Source organism: Pelobates fuscus, chromosome 2, assembly GCF_036172605.1.
Source record: "Pelobates fuscus isolate aPelFus1 chromosome 2, aPelFus1.pri, whole genome shotgun sequence".
Lineage (NCBI taxonomy): Eukaryota > Metazoa > Chordata > Amphibia > Anura > Pelobatidae > Pelobates > Pelobates fuscus.
Window position 1 is genome coordinate 32,203,940 of NC_086318.1, and position 26,446 is coordinate 32,230,385.

Genomic DNA, 26,446 nt, shown 5'->3' on the forward strand with positions numbered 1-26,446 from the left:
ATTGAATGCGGCTGCGAGGCTTATTTTCCTGTCCGGTCGCACCTCCCACGCCTCCACGCTCTGTCAGTCCTTGCATTGGCTTCCAGTTAGATATAGGGCCCAATTCAAAATTCTGGCGCTTGCTTACAAATCCCTACATAATGCTGCTCCAACATACCTATCCTCCCTCATACACGAGTATGTCCCGTCGAGACCCCTACGCTCAGCCTAAGACCTATCCTCTGCCCGGATCCCCACCTCTGACGCTCGCCTTCAAGACTTCTCCAGGGCTGCACCTATTCTGTGGAACCCCCTTCCCTCCTCAATCAGACTTTCACCCAGCCTCTACTCCTTCAAAAAATCTTTCAAAACTCACTTCTTCATTAAAGCGTATCAATTAAACTGTCAGCAGGTTTCTCATCCCCCACCCCATGACTCCTTTCCTGTAACTGTCAAAAATTACCTACCAAGCACTCAATAAACCCTTCTCTAACAAACTATTTAATTCCCCTACTTTAACCCTTTGTGTCACTATACCCCACTCCCTCTAGCATATAAGCTCATCGAGCAGGGCCCTCATCCCTCTCTGTTCCTGTACATCCAGTGGTCTGATCTCAATTATGTGTCTGTTAGTCCACCCATTGTACAGTGCTACGGAATTTGTTGGCGCTATATAAATAAAATAATAATAATAATAATAATAATAATAATAATAATAATAATAATAATACGTGCTATAGTATCTATTTCTGTTTCTCTTGTAAGAGTCTGTGAGCCAGCCATGGGATCCATTTTGTTTGAGTTTTTTTGTCTGATCACCCAGATCATTGATCGTTTCGATCAGTTCTGAGGGGAGGCTTGATACGTTTGCTTGGATGTCATAAAGGAGATCTTGAAGCATTCTCCCCATTTTAGAGGTGAACAAGTTTAGTAAGGCCTGCTGTTAAGGGCTCTGTGGCCTGTTCTTTGTGCCGTGATGGTGACACAAATTGAGGCAATTTCTGCAAGTGTGGAAGCAAATATGGAGATAGTTTACCCCTTTTTTTTTTGGGGGGGGGGGGGGGGAACCAGCTTCTGGAACTTATATATTACCCATATAGAGAATGTCAGAGTCACCTACTGGTGCTAGGCTGCTAGTATATGCTTCAAAATATGAAAATGAATTTATACTTGTGTAATATTGTGCTTAACACTCTCAGAGCAAAAAGAAACAAAACAAACACATAACAATTCTAGCCAGTGACACACAAGGGGCAGTATTTGAAATATGAACATGATCCATTGAAGAAAGTTTACCTTGATAAATGCTTTTATCAGCATCACTATCGTACACATGACGGCTCTCCTCTACTGATGGTGAACACTCTGAAAACACCAGTGAATCTAGAACAAATTAAATAATTGCAGAGTTGATTTAAATGGTGTTTGAAAGTGTAACCACAATGCTGCAAATATATTCTCAAGTTAAGGTAAAATGGCACTGTCACTTATGGGGATCTTTTTACAATTAGAATGATTTATATAATTGCCAAAATATTCTGCCGCACTGTAGAATAGGAAACAAGAGAAGCATTTAATTCTACAGTATTGAAGGGGGCTTAAGCAAGCTCAAAATCTAATGAGGGACACAAAGGGAAGTAAGGGAATCAAGTATTTTGAAGGGGTGTTTGGGAGGATTCATGCATAGGAGAGGGTTTAGGGAATTATATTTAGCTGGCAAAACCCTCTTCAGTTTAGCTCCATCATTAACACTCATGTTTTAGTTTAGCTCCAACATTATTTGGTAGATGAAGATGCCGGAGGACCACATCACCAGTGAACTCTCACCAAATTCACAAAAGAAAAACAAATAGAGTTCTATGGAGCAGCCTGCAAGGTTCTCAAAAGGTATTGCATGTAAAATTATATGATATAGGCATATACTGCACATTATGAGATGATTCCGGTTCCCATCAGCTGTTGTGAGTGGCAGCTTATGGGAAATGACAAGATGTGGAAGGTAGTAGCGGTTTAAAAGCTCAACTATGTGCCAAAAATCCACTCTTATAAATGAAATTACATTGCAGAACACGACTTTATATTTTAGATTTTCCTGGCAAAGTTAAAATACTGACAGAGTCACTAACAGTAACATAAGAAGAAAGGAAAACTTTTTTATTTCTCTAAAATGTATTGTGTTTATTTCTAAACTATACAAGTCTGATAGACCTGAAATAGCCCTTTTCATTTTTGCCTAAAGCAATAGGATACAATAATCAAAATTAAGTAAAAAGAAGAAATAACTGGAATTATTGCATTTGAATTGTCAAGTAGATTATTTAAAACGTAAATTATGACACAGTTTGTAAGAACATTCTGCTGACCAATTAGAACTTTATTGATTATGGTCCAGACAAGACAGCTTGGGGGCTTCCTGCAGGGGCCTGCATTGTTCTGTGGAATCCTAAAAAGTACACTGCAGAAGAAGTGCAATAAACTCACCTGGATTATCTGATACTTCTACATCACAAGCTTCTGGATCATAGACATAAGCGTATACGGTTTCCGTGTAATCACCAGGTGCCAGGGTTTCAGTACATTCATCTATGTCTGAAAGTTAAAGCAAAAGAGGTGTTCAGTATAGTGCAAAAATGAAGTCAAATCTTGTAAGAAATACTTCCCTAACTCTAAAAAGAGCAAAAAAAAAAAATTAAAACACCACTGAGGGACAAATAATCAGAGAAATAGAGGCAATAGTATGCAGACAGCTCACCTGAACTTTCAAATAGAACATCAGCTTCAGCTCCACAGATATCACTTGTAAACAAATTGCCAGTGCTATCTACTGTTATTGGGAAATCTGGAAGTAAAAACATTCAGCAGAGATGGTTTAAATACTGCAACATGAAGAAAAACAGCAAAAAATTGGCATTTTTTAAAAATAAAACTGAAGACTGAAATAAAGCACTTAAAGAATATATCATACTGTAGATTAAATCATATTTGTATTAAAGAATGCAAACCATTATTTGTATTTAGGAGTAATTACTTACATGAATAAAATTCACATAGTTAATAGGTTCAAATATAACTGGACAAACACTTCAACTAAATTTAAAGGAAAGAGGAGGGCTCTAACCCAAACAGAAACGGTATTATATACACACACAATAGAGGACAGGAATACATGTATTTGAAGCTGTAAATAAAGATACATTTAAGATAGGAAGGACATCTTTGAGGTTATACACTAAACTGGAAATTCAATCAACTGACTGAAATGGTTATGAAGCCTAGATGCACTGGGTCACGTATCACTGCTAAATGCTTTATTTACCATTTAGCAGAGATGTTCGGTCATGGCAGCCTGCAGCCTGACCCCCTATGATTAAATTGCAACAGTGGAGCTATGCTTTGCTTCTGGCCATAGCAGCGGGAGCAAGCAGCGATTGGCTGCTACCAGTCCCTGGTATGAATTGAAATGGCACAAGAAATAAATAGAATTCATGCTTTAAATAGCCTGTTTGATGATTTAACACCTTAAATCGGCACTGCCATGCTGAACTTGCCTTTCTTTAATTGATTCCTCTTCTCTCCATGTCAGGATCTGTTCATTTCTTCCTATCTGCTCTACTTTTCTTTAAAACATAAGACAAAGTAGGGACTACTTTGTCTTATGGAGGTTTCCTACGCTTGACCAGCAGAGAAACAAAGTGTGCCCAGTTTCCTATGGTCAAAGCAAATTTCCTACAATTCTTACCTTTCCTCCGTGATCTTAGACGGAACAACTCACTGCAAAATCTCGTGGTCACTACTCTATCCTTATTCTCCTTGACCTTTCTGCGGCTTTTGACACTGTTAATCATCAACAGCTTCTTCTCATCCTCTGAAATATCGGTCTACAAGATATTGTTCTAACCTGGTGCTCCTCCTACCTCTCCCAGCGCTCTTTCAGTGTTTCTTTCTCTGGCTCTGCTTCTTCTCCCCAACTCCTCTCTGTTGGTGTCCCCCAAGGCTCAGTCCTTGGTCCCCTACTGTTCTCCATCTATACTGCCTCCCTTGGTAAACTCATTAGTTCCTTTGGCTTCCAATATAATTTCTATGCAGATGACACGCAAATCTACCTGTCCTCTCCTGATCTCTCCATGTCCCTCTTGACTAGTCCCTCTGACTGCCTCTCTGCTATTTCTAACTGGATGGCTGCCCACTTCCTTAAATTAAACGTGACCAAAACTGAAATTCGTGTCTGTCTCCCTCCAAGTCAACGGTGCTACCATCAGCTCCACCACGCAGGCTCGCTGCCTAGGTGTTCTCTTTTTCTTCGACCTCTCCTTCACACCTCATGTTCAGTCTATCATCAAATCCTGCCACTTCCATCTCAAAAACATTGCGTGCATCCGACCCTACTTAACGCCAGATGCGACTAAGGTGCTGGTCCATTCCACTGTCCTCACTCGCCTGGACTACTGTAATCCACATCTCAGTGGGCTTACGCGCTCCCAACTTGCACAGTTACAGGCCATAATGAGTGCGGCAGCCAGGCCCATCTTCCTGCCCGCCCGCACCTCCCCCTTCTGTCAATTTCTACATTGGCTTCCTATAAGATATAGGGCTCTATTTAAAATTCTGGTTCTTGCTTTCAAATCTCTACATAATGCCGCTCCCACCTATCTATACTTCGTAATACACAATTATGTCCCGCTAGGCCCTTACGCCTCCGCTGAAGAATTGCGTCTATCTTCTGTCCGTACTCCCACCTTGGATGCTCGCCTTCAAAACTTCTCGATGGCTGCATCCTTCCTGTAATACTCACTTCCCTCCGCCGTTAGATGCTCACCCAGTCTCCACTCCTTTAAAAAAATATTAAAAACCTACTTCTGCATGAAAGCGTATCAATTAAACTGTTAATAGCGCCAGACTGATTCCTCTCTTGCAACGGTCATTAGTTGAATACTATCCTTACCTTTTGTGTCACTTTACCCCACTCCCTCTAGCATGTAAGCTCATTGGGCAGAGCCCTCAACCCCTCTGTTCCTGTGTGTCCAACTTGTCTGCTTACAACTACATGTTTGTTCGTCCACCCACTGTAAAGCGCTGCGGAATTTGTTGGCACTATATAAATAATAACATAACACCGGCGAAACTACTGAATTTCGTCCTAACATAACAAGAAAAGTTTGATCATTCATGTTAGGACGCAATTCTGGGCTTTGTTCTGATCGGAATTTCATTATTGCAGCCGCTTAGTAGATAGCTCCCTAATTCCCACGGTATCAGGGAGTTATCTAAAAAAGGCTTGAAAGACCTAAATTGGTCTTTTATCCAACTTTACCAATACGAAGTAAAAATTAATTAGTATTAGTAAATTCTGCCCCTACTCGCAATATCGCAAGTAGGGGCATGTCTAGTAAACAGTGAGCAGCCTGTGACCCATTATTTAGGGCCCCCACCCGCCGCCCATGGGTGGGGGCTGGGGGGGAGGACAGTAGGTGTCCCCCCCCTTATTGTTATTTATGGCCCCCGGGTGGCAGGGGGCTACTAGTGTGTTTTTTGTGTGTGTTTTTTTTTTTTTTTTTTTAACAGTGAGCAGCCACAGGCTGCTCACTGTTTAGAAGACATGCCCCTACTGGCGGCATAGGATATTCAAAATCCGGTATGTCCAGTCAGTTTTAGTAGCCACTTAGTCACAAACTCTGGTCAAAGTTAGTTTTCATGTTTGTTTTTTTGCATTTTCACACAAAAATTTAACTTTCACCGATGTTCTCGTTGTCATATGTTTTACGGGTCTAAAACGCAGCAAAAATACTTCAGCGATGTCTCACGAGTAGACTACCCCCCGCATGTACAGGTTTTATGGGGTTTTGGAATACCTACGTATTCTGTCCAATCAGATAGTGGGCAGTGGTCAGGTGACCAACCCGGAAATGACTCCGGTCTTGACACACTTGGCGGCAAACGGCAACGAGCAGCCCCTGATAGCCAGCTGTATGTAAGTACCCTAATTATTTATTCACTTTTTCCCCTATATAACTGTTTGTCATATTTTGATTGTATATGTCCTGATGAAAGCTCCCTAGAGGAGCTGAAACGTTGAATTTCTTCAACAGTAAAATAACTTTGAACAAAATCCATGAGTGCCGGTTTTTGCTATTTTCTACATTTGAGCCACCAGAGCACCAGGTATATTTATATTTTTTCATTTGGAGTGCAGGGGTTTACTATGAGATATATATAAATATATATATATATATATATATATATATATATATATATATCATTTCATTCTAAGTGTATGATATTATTTATGTTAAATTCTATATTGGGTGATCTGGCTGACAGCCCAGGCAGAAATACCAGAGAATTTAATTTGCAAGTCCGATATTTGACCCTGTAACTTTCCAAAACCCCATAAAACGTGTACACCAGTACACAATTTATATGTAATAAACTGGTGCCAGGCTTTCAGTGTATTCATCTATGTCTGAATGAAGATGTGAACAGCATGTTCAGTATAGTGCAACGGAAAATAACTAAAGCATGTAAAAGGTTTTAGGACATAACCATATCGAAATATATATTAAAAAAAACAAAAAATAAAAACACATTGAGGGCAAAATCAGATATAGAGGCAATATAATGTATGAAGGCAGCTCACCTGAACTTTCAACTATATCACCAGGTTCAGAACCACAGATTTCACTTGTGAACAAATTGACAGTGCTATCTACGGGCATTGGGATCTCTGTACATACCAAGAAATCTGGAAATAAAAGTATTCATTCAGGAGAGATGGTTTAAAAAAAATAAAAAAAAAACAATCAGTAAATAAAGCAAACGAGACCGGAAGGACACGACTGGCGTGGTACATTAAGCTCAAACTAATTGAAATGCTTATGATTACTAGAGCCTGTATCACTTCTACATGTTTTACTTGCCATTTAAGAGAGATGCTCTGCCCTGGTAGCATGCAACGCTGCTACTTCAGGCCACATCAGTGGCAAGCAGAGATTGGCTGCTGCCGGTCCCTGATATGAATTGGTATGGCACACGGTGAAGAGCTCCTTCTTCACACTGTCACTGATATCTCTGCTAAACCGTTTAGCAGTATCATGGGTTTTGTGTATAGTGGGTGCCTAGAACCTACACTAGGAAAGCATTAAATTAAACTCACCTTGATTATTAATTTGTTCTAGATCACTTGCTTCTGGATCACAGACATCATATGTATAGACATTTTCAGTTTTGTCAACTGGCATTGATCTCAAAGTATCCACTTCAAAGTCTAAAAGTAAATTTGACTTGGAGTAAAACAAAGGCAGCAATCCTCATAGGAAGATAGGTATATACATTATAGAGTAAAAGTATGAGCAATAATATCCTGATTACTTGTGCCTACATTGTGAAGATTTATTATATCAAACTACCTGTAATTTGAAGTCAGTCATGTGTTTCACTGCATTTAAAAAAATAAACACTTGTGATGCCATTGCTGGAAGCTCGGAGAATCATACCACAGAGCAAATCTACTGTCATTACCCACATTTTCATTATCTTGTCTCATGGAAATCACTTGTGTATGCAGTGAGAATCTTTTGGTGGCCTCTCAGTACATAGTCTCAAAGCACTGTAAATTATTTTTATTACAGGGATACACCTTTGGTCACCACAGTAATAGGCAATGACCATGTTTAAGGAGTGCTTAAAAATGTTATAAAATACTAAGAGTGTACAAAATTTTAGTTTTTCATTAAATTTTCTGGCCTGTATGGGTTTCTTAAATACCCTTTCACGGAAAGGTAGAGCAAGCAAAATAACTGGGTTTGGCATATATGTCATAAATAGGGACGGTCTAAGCAGTCAAAGAGCCAAAACAGCATCTACACACAAAGCATTCATCTATAGCGGTTTTGGTGCTTAGAGAGTGTCCATTTAAATCAGAACCGTCACTTCTTTACTTTAGCCCAACCAAATAGATTTTAAAATACTTTCTAGTTTCTTGTACTTTAATTTACATACTGTGCTATACAAAACATGCCAAACATATCCCCTTTGAAGAGCAAAAGTGGCGAAACGCCCGGCAGGGGTCCAGTACAGTCACTTCAGCATAATCTTTCTGGACCTTCTGTTACCATCAGGAGGATTAATACCTCCCTAATATGCACTGCACAATTATGTGATGATCACTGTGGTATTTACAACTGTCACATAAAAAGATCACACTTTGATTATATTCCTTTTAATTTAATGTGGTGCTGTTAAATGGTGGTTATCTGCAGAGCTAATGTCATTAGACATAGGGATAACCTTTTGAAAGGGGTGCCCTTGAAGGCACAGTAGGGATATCTAACAGAATCTGCTTCTCATCTGCTCTGACTTTACACTTCCTTTGCAGCATTTGCTATTATTAACACCAAGTGTATCTACGGACTAATTACTAGCAAACCGATACTTTGTTACAACGTTTAGCTATACTGTATCTCATTGTTCAAACTGAGTTAAATGCATTAGCTCACAATGGTTAGTACTAGAGGTTATATATATATATATATATATATATATATATATATATATATATATATAACATGTACATTGCTATTCAGTGTAATCTGACCACAACTTTGCTATTTGTACGAAAGAATCAAGTTAAATATACTTTTTTAGACACTCTGCTATGGATGCATCTACTTGCAATACGCATTTGGTACATCCTGCACATGTCTATTATATCTGATATAAGCATAAGTCCACACTCCCTCTAGCGTGTAAACTCATTGAGCAGGGCCCTCAGCCCCTCTGTTCCTGTGCGTCCATCTTGTCAATTACGTGTGTTAGTCCACCCATTGTACAGGGCTATGGAGTTTGCTGGCGCTATATAAATAACAAGACACATGTCAAACTGTCCATTAACAGTGAGATTGAGCTATTGAACTCACTGGATTTCACAGTTTATCAAATCACAGAAACTTGAAATCCACAATTCCTCCACTAGAGGTCCTGGAATCTCTAGATAAAAACTGTGCTATTCTGATAAGTTAATGGGCAACACTTTTCATGTCTCAGTTGTTATACAGTAGGGAGTTTTTTGTTGTGCAGTAATTCTTTGTACATCCATGATAAACATATATTTTGTATTATTTAAATACGTTTTATTGTATTGATAAGTGTATTAAACACACTATTCCTTTACTGTTGCCTGGTGTAACAATTACCGATTTAGACCATTTTTTTGTTGGTGAGCTTTTTAGTACCGTATATACTCGAGTATAAGCCGACCCGAATATATGCCGAGGCCCCTAATTTTACCCCCCAAAACTGGGAAAACTTATTGACTCGAGTATAAGACTAGGGTGGGAAATGCAGCAGCTGCTAGTAAATTTCTAAATAAAATTAGATCCTTAAAAAATTATATTAATTGAATATTTATTTACAGTGTGTGTATATAATGAATGCAGTGTGTGTGTATGAGAATGCAGTGTGTGTATGAGTGCATTGTGTATGAGTGCAGTGTGTATATGAATGCAGTGTGTGTGTGTGTATGAGAATGCTGTGTGTATGAGTGCAGTGTGTGTGTATGAGAATGCTGTGTATGAGTGCAGTGTGTGTGTATGAGTGCAGTGTGTGTGTATGAGTGCAGTGTGTGTATGAGAATGCTGTGTATGAGTGCAGTGTGTGTGTATGAATGCAGTGTGTGTGTGTATGAGTGCAGTGTGTGTGTATGAGTGCAGTGTGTGTGCATGAGTGCAGTGTGTGTGCATGAGTGCAGTGTGTGTGCATGAATGCAGTGTGTGTGCATGAATGCAGTGTGTGTGCATGAATGCAGTGTGTGTGTGTATGAGTGCAGTGTGTGTGTATGAGTGCAGTGTGTGTGTATGAGTGCAGTGTGTGTGTATGAGTGCAGTGTGTGTGTATGAGTGCAGTGTGTGTATGAATGCAGTGTGTGTATGAATGCAGTGTGTGTATGAATGCAGTGTGTGTATGTGTGTGTGTAATGCAGAGTGTGATGCAGAGCCTTGGTGGGGGGTGGGCATTTTTATTTTTTAATTATTATTTTAATATTTTTTTTGTTTCATTACATTTTTTTATTTTATTATTATTTTTTATTTTTATTTTTTTTATTATTATTAATATATATACACATTTTTTCGTCCCCCCTCCCTGCTTGCTAGCTGGCCAGGGAGGGGGGCTCTCCTTCCCTGGTGGTCCAGTGGATGGGCACTGTGTAGGAGGGGGCTGTGGGGGCTGCAGAGAGATGTTACTTACCTTTCCTGCAGCTCCTGTCAGCTCTCTCCTCCTCCGCCGGTCCGTTCAGCACCTCGGTCAGCTCCCAGTGTAAATCTCTCGCAAGATTTACACTGTGAGCTGACAGAAGAGCTGAACGGACCGGCGGAGGAGGAGAGAGCTGACAGGAGCTGCAGGAAAGGTAAGTAACATCTCTCTGCAGCCCCCACAGCCCCCAGTCTGTATTATGGCAATGCAAATTGCCATAATACAGACAATTGACTCGAGTATAAGCCGAGTTGGGGTTTTTCAGCACAAAAAATGTACTGAAAAACTCGGCTTGTACTCGAGTATATACACGATAGTTTAGTAGCAGTGGCTATCCCCATATAGGAGCACATCATTTGAGACTATTTGGCTTAGTTTGTTTATTTATTTTTTCTTGTTTTTCATGTGTGCAGCATGCACTGAATTCACCACAAAAAAAGTGCAGCTGAGACAAGTTATTTTGTTTGTTTAACCTTTGTTGTGGTATTCACCCCAATAAATAGGGAAATAGTTACTTTTTTCATGCCCACAACAAGTAAGAGTTTATAGAAGATCCACCTACTTAGACCAGAATTAGATGCACCTGATTGGTGTGATGGTTTGGGATGGGCCTACTAAACAGGGATTCAGCTGGGAAGGTATCGCTTCATGTTTTTAAAATCTTTTTTTATTTCAGTTGTTGCCATTTTTTTTTTATTACCTACCTAATGCATTAAAAAAGTAATACTGTGAGAAAAATTACATAGAATATTCCTGTAACGCTTGCAGAAGGCAAAATGGGAACCAACGGAAGCAAGTGATCTTATCTTGAGAAACATTAAACATATACTGTTATAATTACTGTTACTGTTACATATACGGTTATAATTACTGTTACTGTTACATATACTGTTATAATTACTGTTACTGTTACATATACTGTTATAATTCAACAGAAGAATGAACAGTTTATACATAAAATGTAATGGATACATATTTATCAAGTGAATTCACAGATGATATTACCATATCTGATTGGAATAGTATAGCTGGCTAACACTAGAGCAACACACTTGGTTACAGATAAAGTAAACTGTGCATTAAACTGACCGTCATTTTCTGTGGTGCTCGGACATGATACTTCCAGTTTGCAAACAACATACACATCTTCAGAGCTGTCCAGGGGCATGTAGCTCTCTGAGTACACAGCAACCTCTGTAAAGCACAGCATATGTTTCTTAATATTATTGCAGGGGATGTTTCTGTAGAACACACACACACACACTATCTAAATTCACAAGTTTACCACTCCAGTTCTCATCGTATGGACGTAAAATACCCCCTCAGTGCTTACTCCAGCTATGTATGTAGTAATCCACTCTAGGTCTTCCCCAAAAAAAAAAAAACCGCTTGTTTATTTTCTGTCAATCCAGAGGGTCAACGTTTCAGCTCCCGTTTTTTTTTCAGCTCACAGCTTTCATCAGGACACATTCTATTCTTATTAAAAGAAGTGGGTCTATACATTTAAAGAAACCAATGAAAGTTTCATAGTTAATAGGGTGCCATTTGAATATGGAGAATATTAATAATGCTATGAATATCCTATGACACTTTCATTAGTTTCTTTAAATGTATAGACCCACTTCTTTTAATAGGAATAGAGTAATTCCACAGGTCCCACAATAATTTTTACAATTATTCTTCATGTAGTCTGTTTTTTCACTATGCATAACAATACATATTCAGCTTATTCATTACAGATTAGATAGGATAAACACAAGTCAGTCACCTTTATATTACTACACATAATTGACATATATATATATATATATATATATATATATATATATAATATTTTTTGCCACTGTACACTGTCTCTTTACATATGATATAATATACCTATTATTGTCCTACTCAGAATAGTTCTTAAGGCTCTCTACACAGAAGACAGTAAAAGCTCCTTTTACATACGGTTGTGAAAGATTATGTTTATATAGTCCAATATTTAATAACGGATATCGAGAAGTGTGTCTTTACATTGTATCTATCTCCTCATGCACGGCGGTCCTGGCAGTTAGAGTGAGGAGTACAGCCACACGTCATCTTTTGGGCGGACCTATTTCAAAAGAGAGGAGGGATTCTCTCCATGGCTTACGTAAACACACTATTGCCTATAACCACAGGGTTACTCTATGGCAACGTGATGTAGCCGTGTTATGTGAGGGGTCCTAGCTGATTCGTGTCGAGGAGGTGACTCCAGTATTTGCACGCACGCACAGTTGCGCAGGACAGATGCCAGGCATCAGGAGAAACAAGGAGCAGCTTAGTAGGCGAGTGTTTGTTATGATTTTAAGTCTAAGCCTGTCATTATGTGATATGATTTTGATGTGTCCAGACAAAAGCTCCAAACGGGAGCTGAAACGTTGACCCTCTGGATTGACAGAAAATAAACAAGCAATTTTTGGAAGACCTAGAGTGCCGGTATTGGTTCATTTTTATATTATATTGTTACTAGGCACCAGGCTACACTATTTGAAGGTTGGAGTGCAGAAATTCGAATTTCTAATAAATTATACACACGCGCACACACACACACACACACTTCGTATTTCTTTGAATCCAATCGAATTTAATGTGCACCTCAATTTTTGAAACCTGGAAGTTGAAACACAGAAAAGCATATTTTGCCCCATATAGAGAAAATAAAAAATAAATTAAAAAAAAGATCATGTACAGTTTCATAATACCATAGTCTGCAGATGTTCAGTAAAATATTAACCCCTTAAGGACGGCGTTCTTTATGGGGCGGTCCTAAACGGCAGCATAGAACGTCCCCGCTGTCCTTTGTACTTACCGGGTCCCCGTCGCTCCCCCGATGGCGGTCGCGATCCTGAGCTCCCAGGCAGACCCCCACTACCCGATTCGCCTCCCGTCTCCCCCAGCCATGTGATCGTGTGGTCTTTGCGATCACATTGCCGGAATAGCCGGCTTATGCAGAGGGAGCTCTCAGGCAGTCCCCCTACTGCCTGCAAAAAAGTTTTTAAAGTTAACAAAAGTTAATAAAAAGTTTAATAAAGTAAATAAAAGTACTTGGATCATATATAATACATACATATACACCCTGTTCCAAATTAGTATGCAAATTCTATATAAGTATCACAAAAATTTTATATTTTGTTTTTCAGTTTAACTCATGGATGGCATTGTGTCTCAGGGCTCTTTTGATCGCTGAAAATAATCTCTGGCACCTGTGATAATTAGATTGCCAGGTGAGCAATTTAAGGAAAAACTACTAAAGGAGCGTGTTCCGCATTATTAAGCAGAGCACCATTTTCATGCAATATGGGGAAGAAAAAGGATCTCTCTGCTGCCGAAAAGAGTGAAATAGTTCAATGTCTTGGACGAGGTATGAAAACATTATATATTTCACGAAAACTTAAGCGTGATCATCGCACTATTAAGAGATTTGTGGCTGATTCAGAGCACAGACGGGTTTGTGCAGATAAAGGCACATTGAGGAAGATTTCTGCCAGATCCATGCATCGGATCAAGAGAGCAGCTGCTAAAATACCATTACATAGCAGCAAACAGATATTTGAAGCTGCTGGTGCCTCTGGAGTCCCACGGACATCAAGGTGTAGAGTCCTCCAGAGTCTTGCAACTGTGCATAAACCTTCTATTCGGCCACCACTAACCAATGCTCACAAGCAGAAATGGATGCATTGGGCAAAAAAATACATGAAGACTAATTTTCAAACAGTCCTGTTCACTGATGAGTGCCGTGCAACCCTGGATGGTCCAGATGGATGGAGTTGTGGATGGTTGGTGGATGGCAACCCTGTTCCAACTAGGCTGCAACATCACCAAGGCGGTGGTGGAGTCATGTTTTGGGCCGGAATCATAGGAAGAGAGCTGGTCGGTCCCCGAAGGTGTAAAGATGACCTCTGCAAAATACGTGGAATTTCTGACTGACCACTTTCTTCCCTGGTACAGAAGGAAGAACTATGCTTTCCGTTATAAAATCATCTTCATGCATGACAATACACCATCTCATGCTGCAAACAATACCTCTGCATCAATGGTTGCAATGGGGATAAAAAGAGAAAGTCATGGTGTGGCCTCCATCCTCCCCTGACCTCAATCCTATTGAGAACCTTTGGAGCATCCTCAAGCAAAAGAATCTATGAGGGTGGGAGGTAGTTTACATCCAAACAGCAGCTCTGGGAGGCTATTCTGACATCTTGCAAACAAATTAAAGCGGAAACTGTCCCAAAAAAATCACAAGTTTTATGGATGCAAGACTTGTGAAGCTGCTATCAAATAAGGGGTCCTATGTTAAAATGTAACATGACCTGTTAAAATGTTTAAAAAGTTAAAATGTTGTTATAAGTTTGATTGAAATAGCTTTTGATTGCAGTAAATATGCTGCAACACAACAAATGACAATTCTCAGTTCTTTACAACCTATAAAGTGCTTTGAAACTTACTGTACGTAATAATTTGAACAGTGCATTGTAAGTTTTTTTTATGTTTAAAAAAATACTGTTATCATTCGGTTTGTTCAATAAAATTTGAATTGTACTCTTAATAGTTGATAACATGAGAATTATGCTGACTGTTATTTACATCAATTATTTAGGCAAATGAGAAAAATATAATTTGCACAATAATTTGGAACAGTGTGTATATAATGATCCAAGTACTTTTATATGCATAAACACATACATAAACCATTAATAAAAGTGTATTTTAATATTAATATAATTGAAAATACACGTAGAATGATAAATATATAATTATATAAAAAATAAATTGAAAAAAAAAGTTTACAAAAATAAATAAACACCTTAAGGACGGTGGGCGTTCTGTGCCGTCCTTGGGGACCCGGCTGTAAATGCCCAAGCCGTCCTATGTACTTACCCGGTTGCCGGCAATGCCACGCCGTGGGGACTCACCTGGTAGCCCAGGGAGTCGCCCTCCTTCCTTTCTGGCCCCCCTGGGCCATGTGATCGCAAGGACTTCGCGATAATATGGACGGCTTAGCCATCTATAGCAATGCCAGCATTTATTTTACTATTTACAGGCAGCAGGGGGAGTACCTGTCATTACAGGCACTCCCCCTGCTGCCTGTAAATAGTAAAATAAATGTTAGTTACAGTTTAAAATATATATATATATATATATATTACACACACACATACATACACATATACATACACACACACTGTCCAAGTGTATTTTAATATAGATTGATATCAAAATACACGCAGAATGATACTGAGTAAATATATATAATTATATAATTATAATATGTAAATACGTTAAAAATTAAATAAAAAAAAATATATGTGTAAATTCGTTCTAACTGTATTTTAAAATTAATATATATTGATATCAAAATACATGAATAAATAATATATATCTCTATATACATAGTATTTATCACTATATATAAACATATTTTGCATTTTTCACACACAAATATTAACACTAACTTTGGCCAGTGTTTGTGACCAAGTGGCTACTAAATAAGAATGGTCATACTCCATTTGCAATACCTTGGGTTGTCTACTATTGCAAATGGTAAGCCATCATAGGGGTTCATTTTCATTCCTGGGCTACCATACAGTCTCAAAGGCAACGTAACCAATCTGGCGAATTTCAATGTGAAAAAAATGAAAAATGTAACACGCTATATTTGACCCTGTAACTTCCCAAAACACCATAAAACCTGTATATAGGGGGTACTGTTTTACGCGTGAGACATTGCTGAATACAAATGTGTATTTTATTGCAGTAAAAGCAAACAGTATTATCACATTTACAGTTAAAATGTCACGTAAAAAAAATAAATAACTTAAATTCTTATTTTCTCCCATTTTTTTTAAAATATATTTTATTCATATTAAATTATGTTTCATATCAAAATATTTGATGTTTCCCCTGAATAAAATTACATATAAGTGTGGGTGCACATAATAGGTTTTGTTTTGATCACAACGTGTACATTTGGCTCAGTCCTTAAGAGGTCAAAATCCTACATGCTCTAACCACAGAAAATATGACAAATACACATAGCTATCATCATTAGAAATGTTCAGAAAAGGTCTACTATTTATAACAGACAGGAAAAATACAACTGAACGAGACTCACCTTGGTTGTTTACAAATTCCGGATCAACTGTTTCTTGATCACAGATAGGATTTGTTTCATTGTCAATATCTGGTGCTGGGTCCTCGGAAGATTCATTGATATCTGGAAGTAAAACATTTTATAGAAGCGCCTACTTGGTAAAAAAAATATTCAATACAAGGAACACACAAAGAAAAGGTTTAACAAAGAAGAATTTTACTGGACAGTAAGAAGGCGTAAGTGGAAGTGATTCATTACTTTGGAAATATTTTACCATTTGAATAAATGTAGAAAATGTATTCTGAAAGAAGATTGTCAAACCTAATTAAACTGGAATGACCAATAACACAAAACTAAGCACAATGAACCACACTCAGCCTGAATACCCACACTTCTTAAATCTTCAGGTTCCGGCTCACAGACATGACGTGCACTCACTGACAAAAAGGGCAACTGGTGCTGGATTTTCTGTAATTACTGGTAAGTTTGCCAGAAAATGTTTATTGTACTGTATTCCTTACAGCCATACTGGCTTTTCACTACACTTGTTTTCTAAAACAACTAGTTCCACATTAGGTGGGATAGACAAAGACATTTTAAATAAAAAGATTCCGGAGGCTAGGTACCTGCTTTGAGCACTCCTCATACACTAATTAAAAAAACACACATAACAAGAACAAGTACAGATTTTAGTTTATTTTTACAGTAAGTTAAGTTTGATGGTTAGTCGCATGAAGATGCAATAGTTCTTACTGAGGAGGTCCACCTTTAACATAGGAAGCCCATGGCTGTTACACAGGGTAGAGGTGCCTGCTAATTGCCTAGTGAGGTACATCCGTTTAGATCTTCTCCGCTGCAATGCTTAATTTTTGTTTCATGTTGACGGCTCCTCTTTGACATGCTTCCAATTCATTAGTGTTTTAAGGAAATGTTTGCTGCAGTTGTGTACAGCTTTTTAGCAAATTTCATATTGGCGTGGCCACTGCGGCTCACACTTAGGTTTCTAGAAGGAGCAGCTTTGCAGGTTAGGAAGGTGGGAGTCAAATAGATTGTCATTATGTACGCCATCCCTTGATGTGATCTTTTCTTCCTTGGGCAACCCTCAAAGCTCTTGAACATGTTGGGCTGGCAGGTTTGAGTTCCTGGACAGTACCAGAATGGTAAGTGGAGCTCTAGGAGCTGACACATAAGGGATTTTATAAATTCAATGGTTTGATGCTGGTTTAGGTTTGGAGTAAAGTTAGAACTGTATAATAAAGCTGTGGTGTCCGTATCCATTTACTGAAGCGGAAGGCTTGGCATATTTAATGATTGTATTTTGAGGGGGGGATAGGAAGAGGGGTCTGTGCAATCATAAGAGAAAAAATGAGAGGAGCACACCAAGAGCATTGGTGACTAGAGCACAGAGAGCCTCAAGAAGGTGCAGAACATTCAGCTCACCTAGATTTTCCTCACTTTCTAGACAGACTGTGCTCAGCTGACAAGCAATGTCCTTGTACACGTTATGAACATTTTCTACGGATTCTCGGCACTCTGTATCATCTGATAAATCTGCAGGGAACACAAAAGTACAAATTCAGAGTCTGGGTAAAAAAAAAAAAAAAGTTGCATTTAGAAAATAAAACCAGCGATAATAAGTAAAAAAACACACGTAACTTGAGAACACTCACAAAACTAAGCATACAAACACACGATACAAGATGGTATGGATTCTCACTGTAAAATTATAGATTTAATACACACCTTCATTTGTTTTGTTGTCTATATCGAATGGTCTTGGCTTATTTGCATCTGTCTCAGCCTCCTCTTCTAATGAGCACTCCACACACATGGATACATCTGTATAGTAAATTAGATTTAAGATCATTAAACACAAGTGATTTAAAAACAAATGTACTTTGTATATGCCTTGTGCTCCAGGCTGCTGAACATAGAAACACTGATCATGTACAGGCAACATGGAAGCTGGTTACAGACTCAGTGGTGCAGCATTAGTGGGGACAGAGCTACAGTAATGCAACCCTGTTTGTGTGTGCTTTCCCCCATTTCCCATTCGGTTTTCCTTTCCTTATGCTCCTAGCATAATGAAATACTAACCTCTCTGTCAATTGCCTTAATTATATTTGCTTGCTTGGGCAGGATCTCAATACCTGGGTACCTCCATTTTGTCTGCAGTTAGCCTTCTGTGGGATTCTTTTAAATTATGGATTATGGGTAAATTATCTTAAGCTCAAACCATTGCCAAAAACCACACTTCCCACAATAAAAAAAAAAATCCTTACATTTGTTTTTGTATATTAAAATAAAAGTATAATTAAAAAAAAAACAGGTGAATTACAATAAATTAAAACAAGGAAAAAGACGATCATTTTAAAAGTAAAGTGTGCAAAGTGACAGTCACGGTCATTATGATACCAAATGGTATAGGTTCAGCAGGGAAAGCTATTGAGCTTTTTTTCTGAGCTTTTCTCCATTCTCAGATTTCTAATATTCTCTGTTGCAATGCATTTACTTATGTTTTCCCCAAGTTAAAAGGGTAATCCAGACATGGACCCCATGCTCACTGTGCCTAGAGCGGTATCAGCTACACCTCGCTGACGAGACCCAAAGAAGGCTGAAATGATTGTCTGGGGTTGCGTTTTCTCTTGTGCACAGGGATTCTATGGGTTTTTGCTTGTTCTCATGTTCTGTAAATTACAATAAATGAAAACAGGGCAAAGGACGACAAGAAAAAGGTTGTTTTAAAAGCAAAGCCTGCAAAGTGACAGATCAGTCACTGGTTCCTTAATTAATGAACAAATTGTATTTTCAGTCTCTTAATTAAAAACAAACTTTCAACCTGAACATTACCAGTTTAGTCAAAAGAAGGGAATTTAAAATGGATGCAAACATAGCGGATTCTCTAACTCACCTCTAGTCACAGCTAGAGATGCAACATTTCCATAATTTAAGCCATGTGGAAACAAACAAAACAAAAAACCCACAAAGTTCATGTCTCTTCCCACTCCACTCTGCCCCCCCCCCCAAAAAAAAAACCTATTGAAAGCCATTTTGTTACATCTGCAGCATAAAATGCACTGTGTACAAAAGTATTATGTTTGTAATAAAAGTAAAACTATTTAAACCTATTTTGTTATCAATTAAACCACAAGGTCTGGGTATGTTAAAGACATGTGAACTCTAACAAACCGTTATTGCCTGTACAGAACAGTTAACCTCCTCAAAAACAATAAAACGCAAGATAAACTATCAACATAGAACATTTTGTCACCTTTAATCCATTGTACCAAACAGAGAAAAGGGAACAATTTACATTACAGAGACACACAGACCCCTAAAGCAGATGCGTGCTGAAGTGCTTTAGGGGTGTTTAGGAGGTCTTACTTAGTCCAGCTTATCAAACACCTTCAATACCGAAATTGAGCATACACATTTGTATTTTCATGTATTTTGCAATAAGATATCTGGTCTACAAAGCCTCACTTACCCTTATTTATACTCTATTTATAATTACCAGCTTGTAGGGGAATGTCTCTGCCAGAAGCCACTAGTCATTGATAGGACTGTAAATGTACGTTCGCCCCAGGCCTTTAAACAGTACATGAAGTTTTAATGGCTCATATTCTTTCAATAGTGGGGGGGGGGAAGGGGCTAGGGGGCTAGCATATGGAAAAGCCTATTTGACAATATTTGCAATATTTGCAAATTGTTTTTTTGTTTCTCATAAGAACATAAGAAATTGCACTGTAGAAAGGTGTCCAAATGCTGGATGTTGTTCTCACCATTGTACCACGAGGAGGAAAACAAAACTATATACAGGCCAAATGACTGACGCTTAGCTGTGATGAGGTAGGTGTTTTATTTAATTTTTATAGTATATAGAAATTAAAATTCTTACCTTTCAATTAAACGTAAAGGACAAATACCTTGTCAAATATAACAAGATCGTATAATTTTAATTATTTGAGTGTTTTTTTGTGTAATTGACCAGTTTACAGTTGAAGGAAAATCTTGTCCCTTCTATACAATACAATTTGTGAACAAAATCTTAAAAATAAAAAGTCCAATTAAATCCTTACCCTGATCCTTCTCATTTTTAAAAGCCTCTTCAAATAAAGATTGATCTTTCTCATCCATAGTCTGCTCAGACAGGTAGCCTATTTACAACATAAATATGCAACAATTAAACATCCCATACAACATAGCCTGTATTCTAATCAGTAATAATTTGTGAATATATAAAAGGGCCACTAAATTATAGGTAAACTTAATACTGCTTGGGTTTGTGTATGTGCAGTTATTCGTGAAAGAGAGTAATCATTCTGTCCCAAAAATACAAAGAGGTTTAAAACATGAAATTACAATGATCTGTTGTCCAACAAATTGACACCCACATAGTGTTCCTAATATTTATTTATGAAATTACTGCTGGACGATTTAATAATTTTAACACAAAAAAACAGCTATACATTTACATTATGCCAAAAGATACATTCAATAATTTTATTGTCAATACCAAAATCAAATACAGAAACTTAAAGTATAGTTTAGTTTATTTTTTGTTTTTATTGCATATTTTTAATAGACTTGGTCAAAAATTAGTTTGGAGTGGTTTGTCTAAATCAAATTCCTTTAAAAAAAAAAACTTGACAGGTATGTCCCACAGGGATCGATTCGTTCAACTGCAGTTTGAAAAGAATATGCTCCAAAGTGTTTTTTTTTTTGGGACAAGTCTTATGATTAATGCAACATCATACAGTACAGATACAAAGCATACAAGTTGTATGCAATAAGAGATTTATGTACTTTGGTATTCAAAAAATGCCAGCAATGCACAAAAATTATAGTAGTGATTTGCGTCTGGCAAAAGTTCTGCGATTTTACCAATATAACTGATCACAGTTGCAAAATGTGTTGTCACCATAGAAATAAAAAAATAGAACTAAGAAACCGTGGATTACCATGATCAACTATCATTGACGAAGAGGAATCTTGGAGATCTGTCTCGGAAAGGTCTAGCTGAGATATGGTTGCCATCTGTATGTCAGATAAAGAATCTAAAAATGAAAAACATGTATCATTTTTTTCCATTTTAGTAATTAATTTATTTTTAAAAAAGCAAAAGCATCAAAAAGGTAATTTAAAAAAAATGTGGAGGGTGAAGCACTGAAAACTATTTTGACACAACATTTTAGAAGTGGAGCAATCCACAAGAAACTTCTAGTGGTTTCAATTAAATCCCCTGAGAATTGCACCATGTAAAATTGTTATATACAGCAATACAATAATACTAGAGGGAAAAAAAAATATTCAGAATGCATTGGTCATCTATAGAGTTTAATATTGCACATTATCTACCGTTCAGCATGCTTTAAGTAAGCATGTTGTTAAGGGTCGCAAAGCACTGCATCAGCTGGGGATGCTTTTGTAGACCATCCTGGAGAAGGGAAAAATCCCTATGATATAATGGCAGACCAGTCACTTCTAGGGTCATTAAAATGTTGCAAAAGCAGAAAAATTAATAATTAGCTTAACCACAGCCGTCATGCTGCCAAAGGTAAATGTATGTGGCCTGCTGCTCATAAACTCCTGCTGGCCATAGGGTTTATTTTGATTATACAGCCCTTCCATTTAACAGAGAGTTTTACATACAATGTGTGCTGCCATTACATTCACCTATTGGGGAGGCCTGGAGGGAGGAAAAAACAAAACAAAAACCTTCTAAAACAGTTTGTCAGTCTGTGAATAAGGAGGTAATGCCCATCAAGTAAAAAACGCTAAAAAAAAAAAAAACTTTATGGAAAGTTATCACAGCATATTACAGCTATTTTCTGGTTGGTGTCGACTTTGCTCATGGAACAACAGATCCATTTTGTTTGTAAAGCATTACCTCTAAAATACATTATTAATGAAGGGAGCTCAAGTCTTCCATGGGAGGTCTGTAAATCTATTTAGAACATTTTCTGGAATTAAACTAGCACAATATTAAAAGATACTAACCTTGTAGGCATGAGTCTGTCAGGTTAACACTTGACTCAAGAAGAGAGCTTGAAGTATTTTCTGCAATATCCATTTTACTACGAGTGCATTCTATATCTTAAGAGAAACAAAAACACACGTACATAAAATATTAGTTTAGGATTTTTGTTTTCTCAGCCAATGAACACCTAATTTGCTTGGTCTTCAGTGCCCTAAAGATTCACCGTATAAGACCCCTACACCCCTTAAACAGTAAAAACTGGCTTGTGTACCCTTGAACAGTATCAAACATTTACATAATTATTTACATTTCTTCTATGTATTTATGGGCGTATACGCATCGGATTGAAGTCTTTGCATCTATTCATGTTTTAAAATATGTTTGAAAATATGTTTTCTCTCCATTCATTATTATTATGTTATTTATATAGCGCCATCAAATTCCGCAGTGCTTTACAGTGGGTGGACGAACAGGCATGTAGTTGTAACCAGAGAAGTTGGACACACAGGAACAGAGGGGTTGAGGGCCCTGCTTAATGAGCTTACGTGCTAGAGGGAGTGGGGTAAAATGACACAAAAAGGTCTTATCCAATACTGAAATGATGTTATCCAATACTCTTGTTTATGTGTATAACCCCGTCATTTTGCCCTAGACACATCTCTCCAGGCTGGGAGTCACAGTGACAAGAAAAGATGGTTTAATTTTCAGATGCGATTGGTGTTTTATTTCCTAGTCTGCAAACTGAAATCTCTGTGAAAGCTTCCATTGAGAAAGAAAACTTCTTCAAAAAGCATAGTGCCATTCATGACACATTAAAACTGCAACTGTCCCAGAAACGACTTGAGCCGCATGTAACATGTCTGTGCCGTGAGTTCTGCTCCCACCTCCAACAGCTGGGTCCCCAAGGAACAGATGAACTCTACAGTCTAGTAAGGTAAGTGGGTAGTCACCTAAATGAAAGGGACACTATTGTCACCTGAACAACTTTAGCTTAATGAAGCAGTTTTGGTGTATAGAACACGCCCCTGTAGCCTCACTGCTCAATCCTCTGCCATTTAGGAGTTAAATCCCTTTGTTTATGAACCCTAGTCACACCTCCCTGCATGTGACTTGCACAGCCTTCCATAAACACTTCCTGTAAAGAGAGCCCTATTTAGGCTCTCTTTATTGCAAGTTCTCTTTAATTAAGATTTTCTTATTCCCTGCTATGTTAATAGCTTGCTAGACCATGCAAGAGCCTCCAGTATGTGATTAAAGTTCAATTTAGAGATTGAGATACAATTATTTAAGGTAAATTACATCTGTTTGAAAGTGAAACCAGTTTTTTTTCATGCAGGCTCTGTCAATCATAGCCAGGGGAGGTGTGGCTAGGGCTGCATAAACAGAAACAAAGTGATTTAACTCCTAAATGACAGTGAATTGAGCAGTGAAATTGCAGGGGAATGATCTATACACTAAAACTGCTTTATTTAGCTAAAGTAATTTAGGTGACTATAGTGTTCCTTTAATTACACACAGGAAGCTCCTGTAGGCTCCAACAGGCTATTAAAGCAAGAATACATTCTGAATTAAAGACAGTACAGTAAATTAAGATTAAATATTAGATTTTGTTTCAGGAAATATGTAAGGAAACTACAGGTCATATAGAGAGTAGGGGAGGACAGAGCTGTATAAACAGAAACAAAAGGTGAAATGGCAGTGAATTGAGCAGTTAAGCCCAATATATCCACCCAATTCATCTTGTACAGTGGAACCTCGGAACTCGAACGGACAATTTCTCAAACAATTTGGCAGACTAAAAGATTTTCAGCAAAAAACTGTTGCAAACGAACCTTGGTACCAAACAAATTGTGCCACAAACATGTTTAATTAGATACACTTTAGACACATTTTAAACGCCAGAAGAACAGTTACCTATCTCCATCCAAACAATAAAATATCTTCTCCTTTCCACTTACACCATCAACTCTCAATTACAGGTAAAGTGAAGTGACTTTTTCATTTAATTTACTGTACATAGTGTTTATAATTTTTTCCGTTATGATTGTATGCATGCAAGGCATTATTAATCTGTAAAATTTGTATAAAAAATGCTGTAATTTCGGTAGTCTGGAACGGATTAATCAAATTTACATGAATTAAGGGAAATGTTGAGTCGGTTCTCGAACAAATCGGAACTAGAACAGCCTTCTGGAACGGATTAAGTTTGAGTTCTGAGGTTCCACTGTGATTTTCATTTAAATATCCTGTTTAGTACCCACAGAAAAATAGAAAACATGGCTTAACCTACTTAATCGGGGCCCATTTTTAAACCATCTACCCTCTTTAAAACAGAAAATTGTTACGAGTTTTAAACTCGTTTACAGGTGTATACTGACAAGACTCATTCAATTGTTTATTGGTTAGCCAAGCCAAAACAATGACTTGCCCCCTCAAATATGCAGACATTTTTTTGTATACTGCAAAGGTGAATGCAGAGGTAAATGTTCCAGGAGTAACATACAGATTATGGAGTGTCTGTGTATTTATATTGGGGTGCATTAGTACTGAGGGGAAATTACAAATGTTCTGCATGGAGGGTCAATGTATGAATGAATCCGATCTGCACCCAATTGATATCTACAGGTCAGAAACTCATTCTTACACTTCCATTTCTCGAAGATCCCCTATGTTAAATGTAGCACATTTCCCCCACCCTCTTATTGCATATAGAAGTATTTCTGCTTCATTTTCTCATACTTCCTCTTATTGCCAGGAAAAGCTAATTCTCCCCACGTCTGTTACATTACCATAAACTCAGTCTCTCTCTTCCCATTGCCAGGATTAGTACATCCCACCACACTGCAAGGATTAGCCCTCTAATCTCCTCCCATGCCGTTAGCAGTCCGTTTTCCACTTTCTAAATCCAAGAAAAAGTCAATTTTCTGCTCCCTATTGCATGCACCCTTGAGTAAAAACCAAAGCGTCCGAGGAAGCTTCCAAGAACAATTGAGTTGAAAGGTAAAAGTGTGATATTTATAGATTTTAAAAACTACATTTGTGTAATCCCCTGGACATGTACAACTCAAGAACAGTTCAGTTTGTTTTGGTCCTTTCCACCCAGATAAGAAAAGTCTCCAGCACGATTTATGTTTTGTTTGACTCACATCATATTGTCATCCAAGAAATAACCAAATCCAAAGTAATCCCTTATGAAGATTAATTTTTTATTAGTTTTCCATGCAGTTTCTGTACTTTTGAATCATCAGTTGCTTGCTTGTACAACTGCATCTTAGGTAAATGTTGAGGGTCTTTGCTGACTTGTTTACATGAGCCCTGACAACTACGAGCTGTGTTCATTTCTCTCAATGAAATTGATTTTCTGTTTATGTGTTTTCCATAACAATATCTCAATGTAAGGTTCACACTTTTTTTTCTGCTTTATTAAGCAGAATGCATTATTCTGGAAAACATTTCTAGTAAGCAGTAGTAATTTTAAGGTTAAGGTAACTCACATTCGTAGTTAATGCATGTGTTGAAATACCTAAGGTTTCAGCTCCTGCAGGGTGCTCTGCACAGACAATGGAATGGATTCCGCTTATCCGATGTTCATATAACTTTCTATAATAGTGCTACTCAGAAGGATTATCTACGAGATGTAATTCATTGACTAGTTTTCTTCTATAGAAAGCTGAACTGCAACAAACAGTAACTTCAGCTGTTCTACCTCTCCGGATTGTACATACAGAGAATGAGAAGTTTCCCCTGTGACACAGAAGAATGAGCAGCAGGAAATCCTAGCAGAATGCTTGGTTGTATAGGGACAGGTATTGGCAGTAGAAAGAGGGAAGTGCTCATGCCATTGTACAGAACACTGGGGAGACCTCACTTGGAGTATTGAATGCAGTACTGGAGACCGTATCTTCAGAAGGATATTGATACCTTAGAGAGAGTTCAGAGAAGGGCTACTACACTGGTTCATGGATTGCAGGATAAAACTTACCAGGAAAGGTTAAAGGATATTAACATGTATAGCATGGAGGAAAGATGAGACAGGGGGATATGATAGAAACATTTAAATACATAAAGGGAATCAACATAGTAAATGCGGAGACTATATTTAAAAGAAGAAAAACTACCACAACAAGAGG

General features: G+C 37.8%; 2 protein-coding genes across 2 annotated transcripts in view; both read right to left on the reverse strand.

Moving 5' to 3' along the window:
* LOC134586122 (tudor domain-containing 6-like) overlaps window positions 1-17,455 on the reverse strand; it is a 55,971-nt gene extending 38,516 nt beyond the window's left edge. Inside the window, exons 1-9 of the mRNA XM_063441632.1 lie at window positions 17,286-17,455; window positions 16,611-16,666; window positions 16,358-16,459; window positions 11,314-11,418; window positions 7,130-7,240; window positions 6,614-6,718; window positions 2,732-2,818; window positions 2,461-2,568; window positions 1,276-1,362 (exon numbers count right to left, since the gene is read on the reverse strand). Of these exons, the coding sequence (XP_063297702.1) occupies window positions 1,276-1,362; window positions 2,461-2,568; window positions 2,732-2,818; window positions 6,614-6,718; window positions 7,130-7,240; window positions 11,314-11,418; window positions 16,358-16,459; window positions 16,611-16,666; window positions 17,286-17,455 (931 nt within the window). The remainder of the gene's footprint in view (window positions 1-1,275; window positions 1,363-2,460; window positions 2,569-2,731; window positions 2,819-6,613; window positions 6,719-7,129; window positions 7,241-11,313; window positions 11,419-16,357; window positions 16,460-16,610; window positions 16,667-17,285) is intronic.
* TDRD6 (tudor domain containing 6) overlaps window positions 17,063-26,446 on the reverse strand; it is a 28,304-nt gene continuing 18,920 nt past the window's right edge. Inside the window, exons 5-9 of the mRNA XM_063442048.1 lie at window positions 22,337-22,432; window positions 21,298-21,393; window positions 20,416-20,493; window positions 18,080-18,175; window positions 17,063-17,887 (exon numbers count right to left, since the gene is read on the reverse strand). Of these exons, the coding sequence (XP_063298118.1) occupies window positions 17,688-17,887; window positions 18,080-18,175; window positions 20,416-20,493; window positions 21,298-21,393; window positions 22,337-22,432 (566 nt within the window). The 3' untranslated portion in view covers window positions 17,063-17,687. The remainder of the gene's footprint in view (window positions 17,888-18,079; window positions 18,176-20,415; window positions 20,494-21,297; window positions 21,394-22,336; window positions 22,433-26,446) is intronic.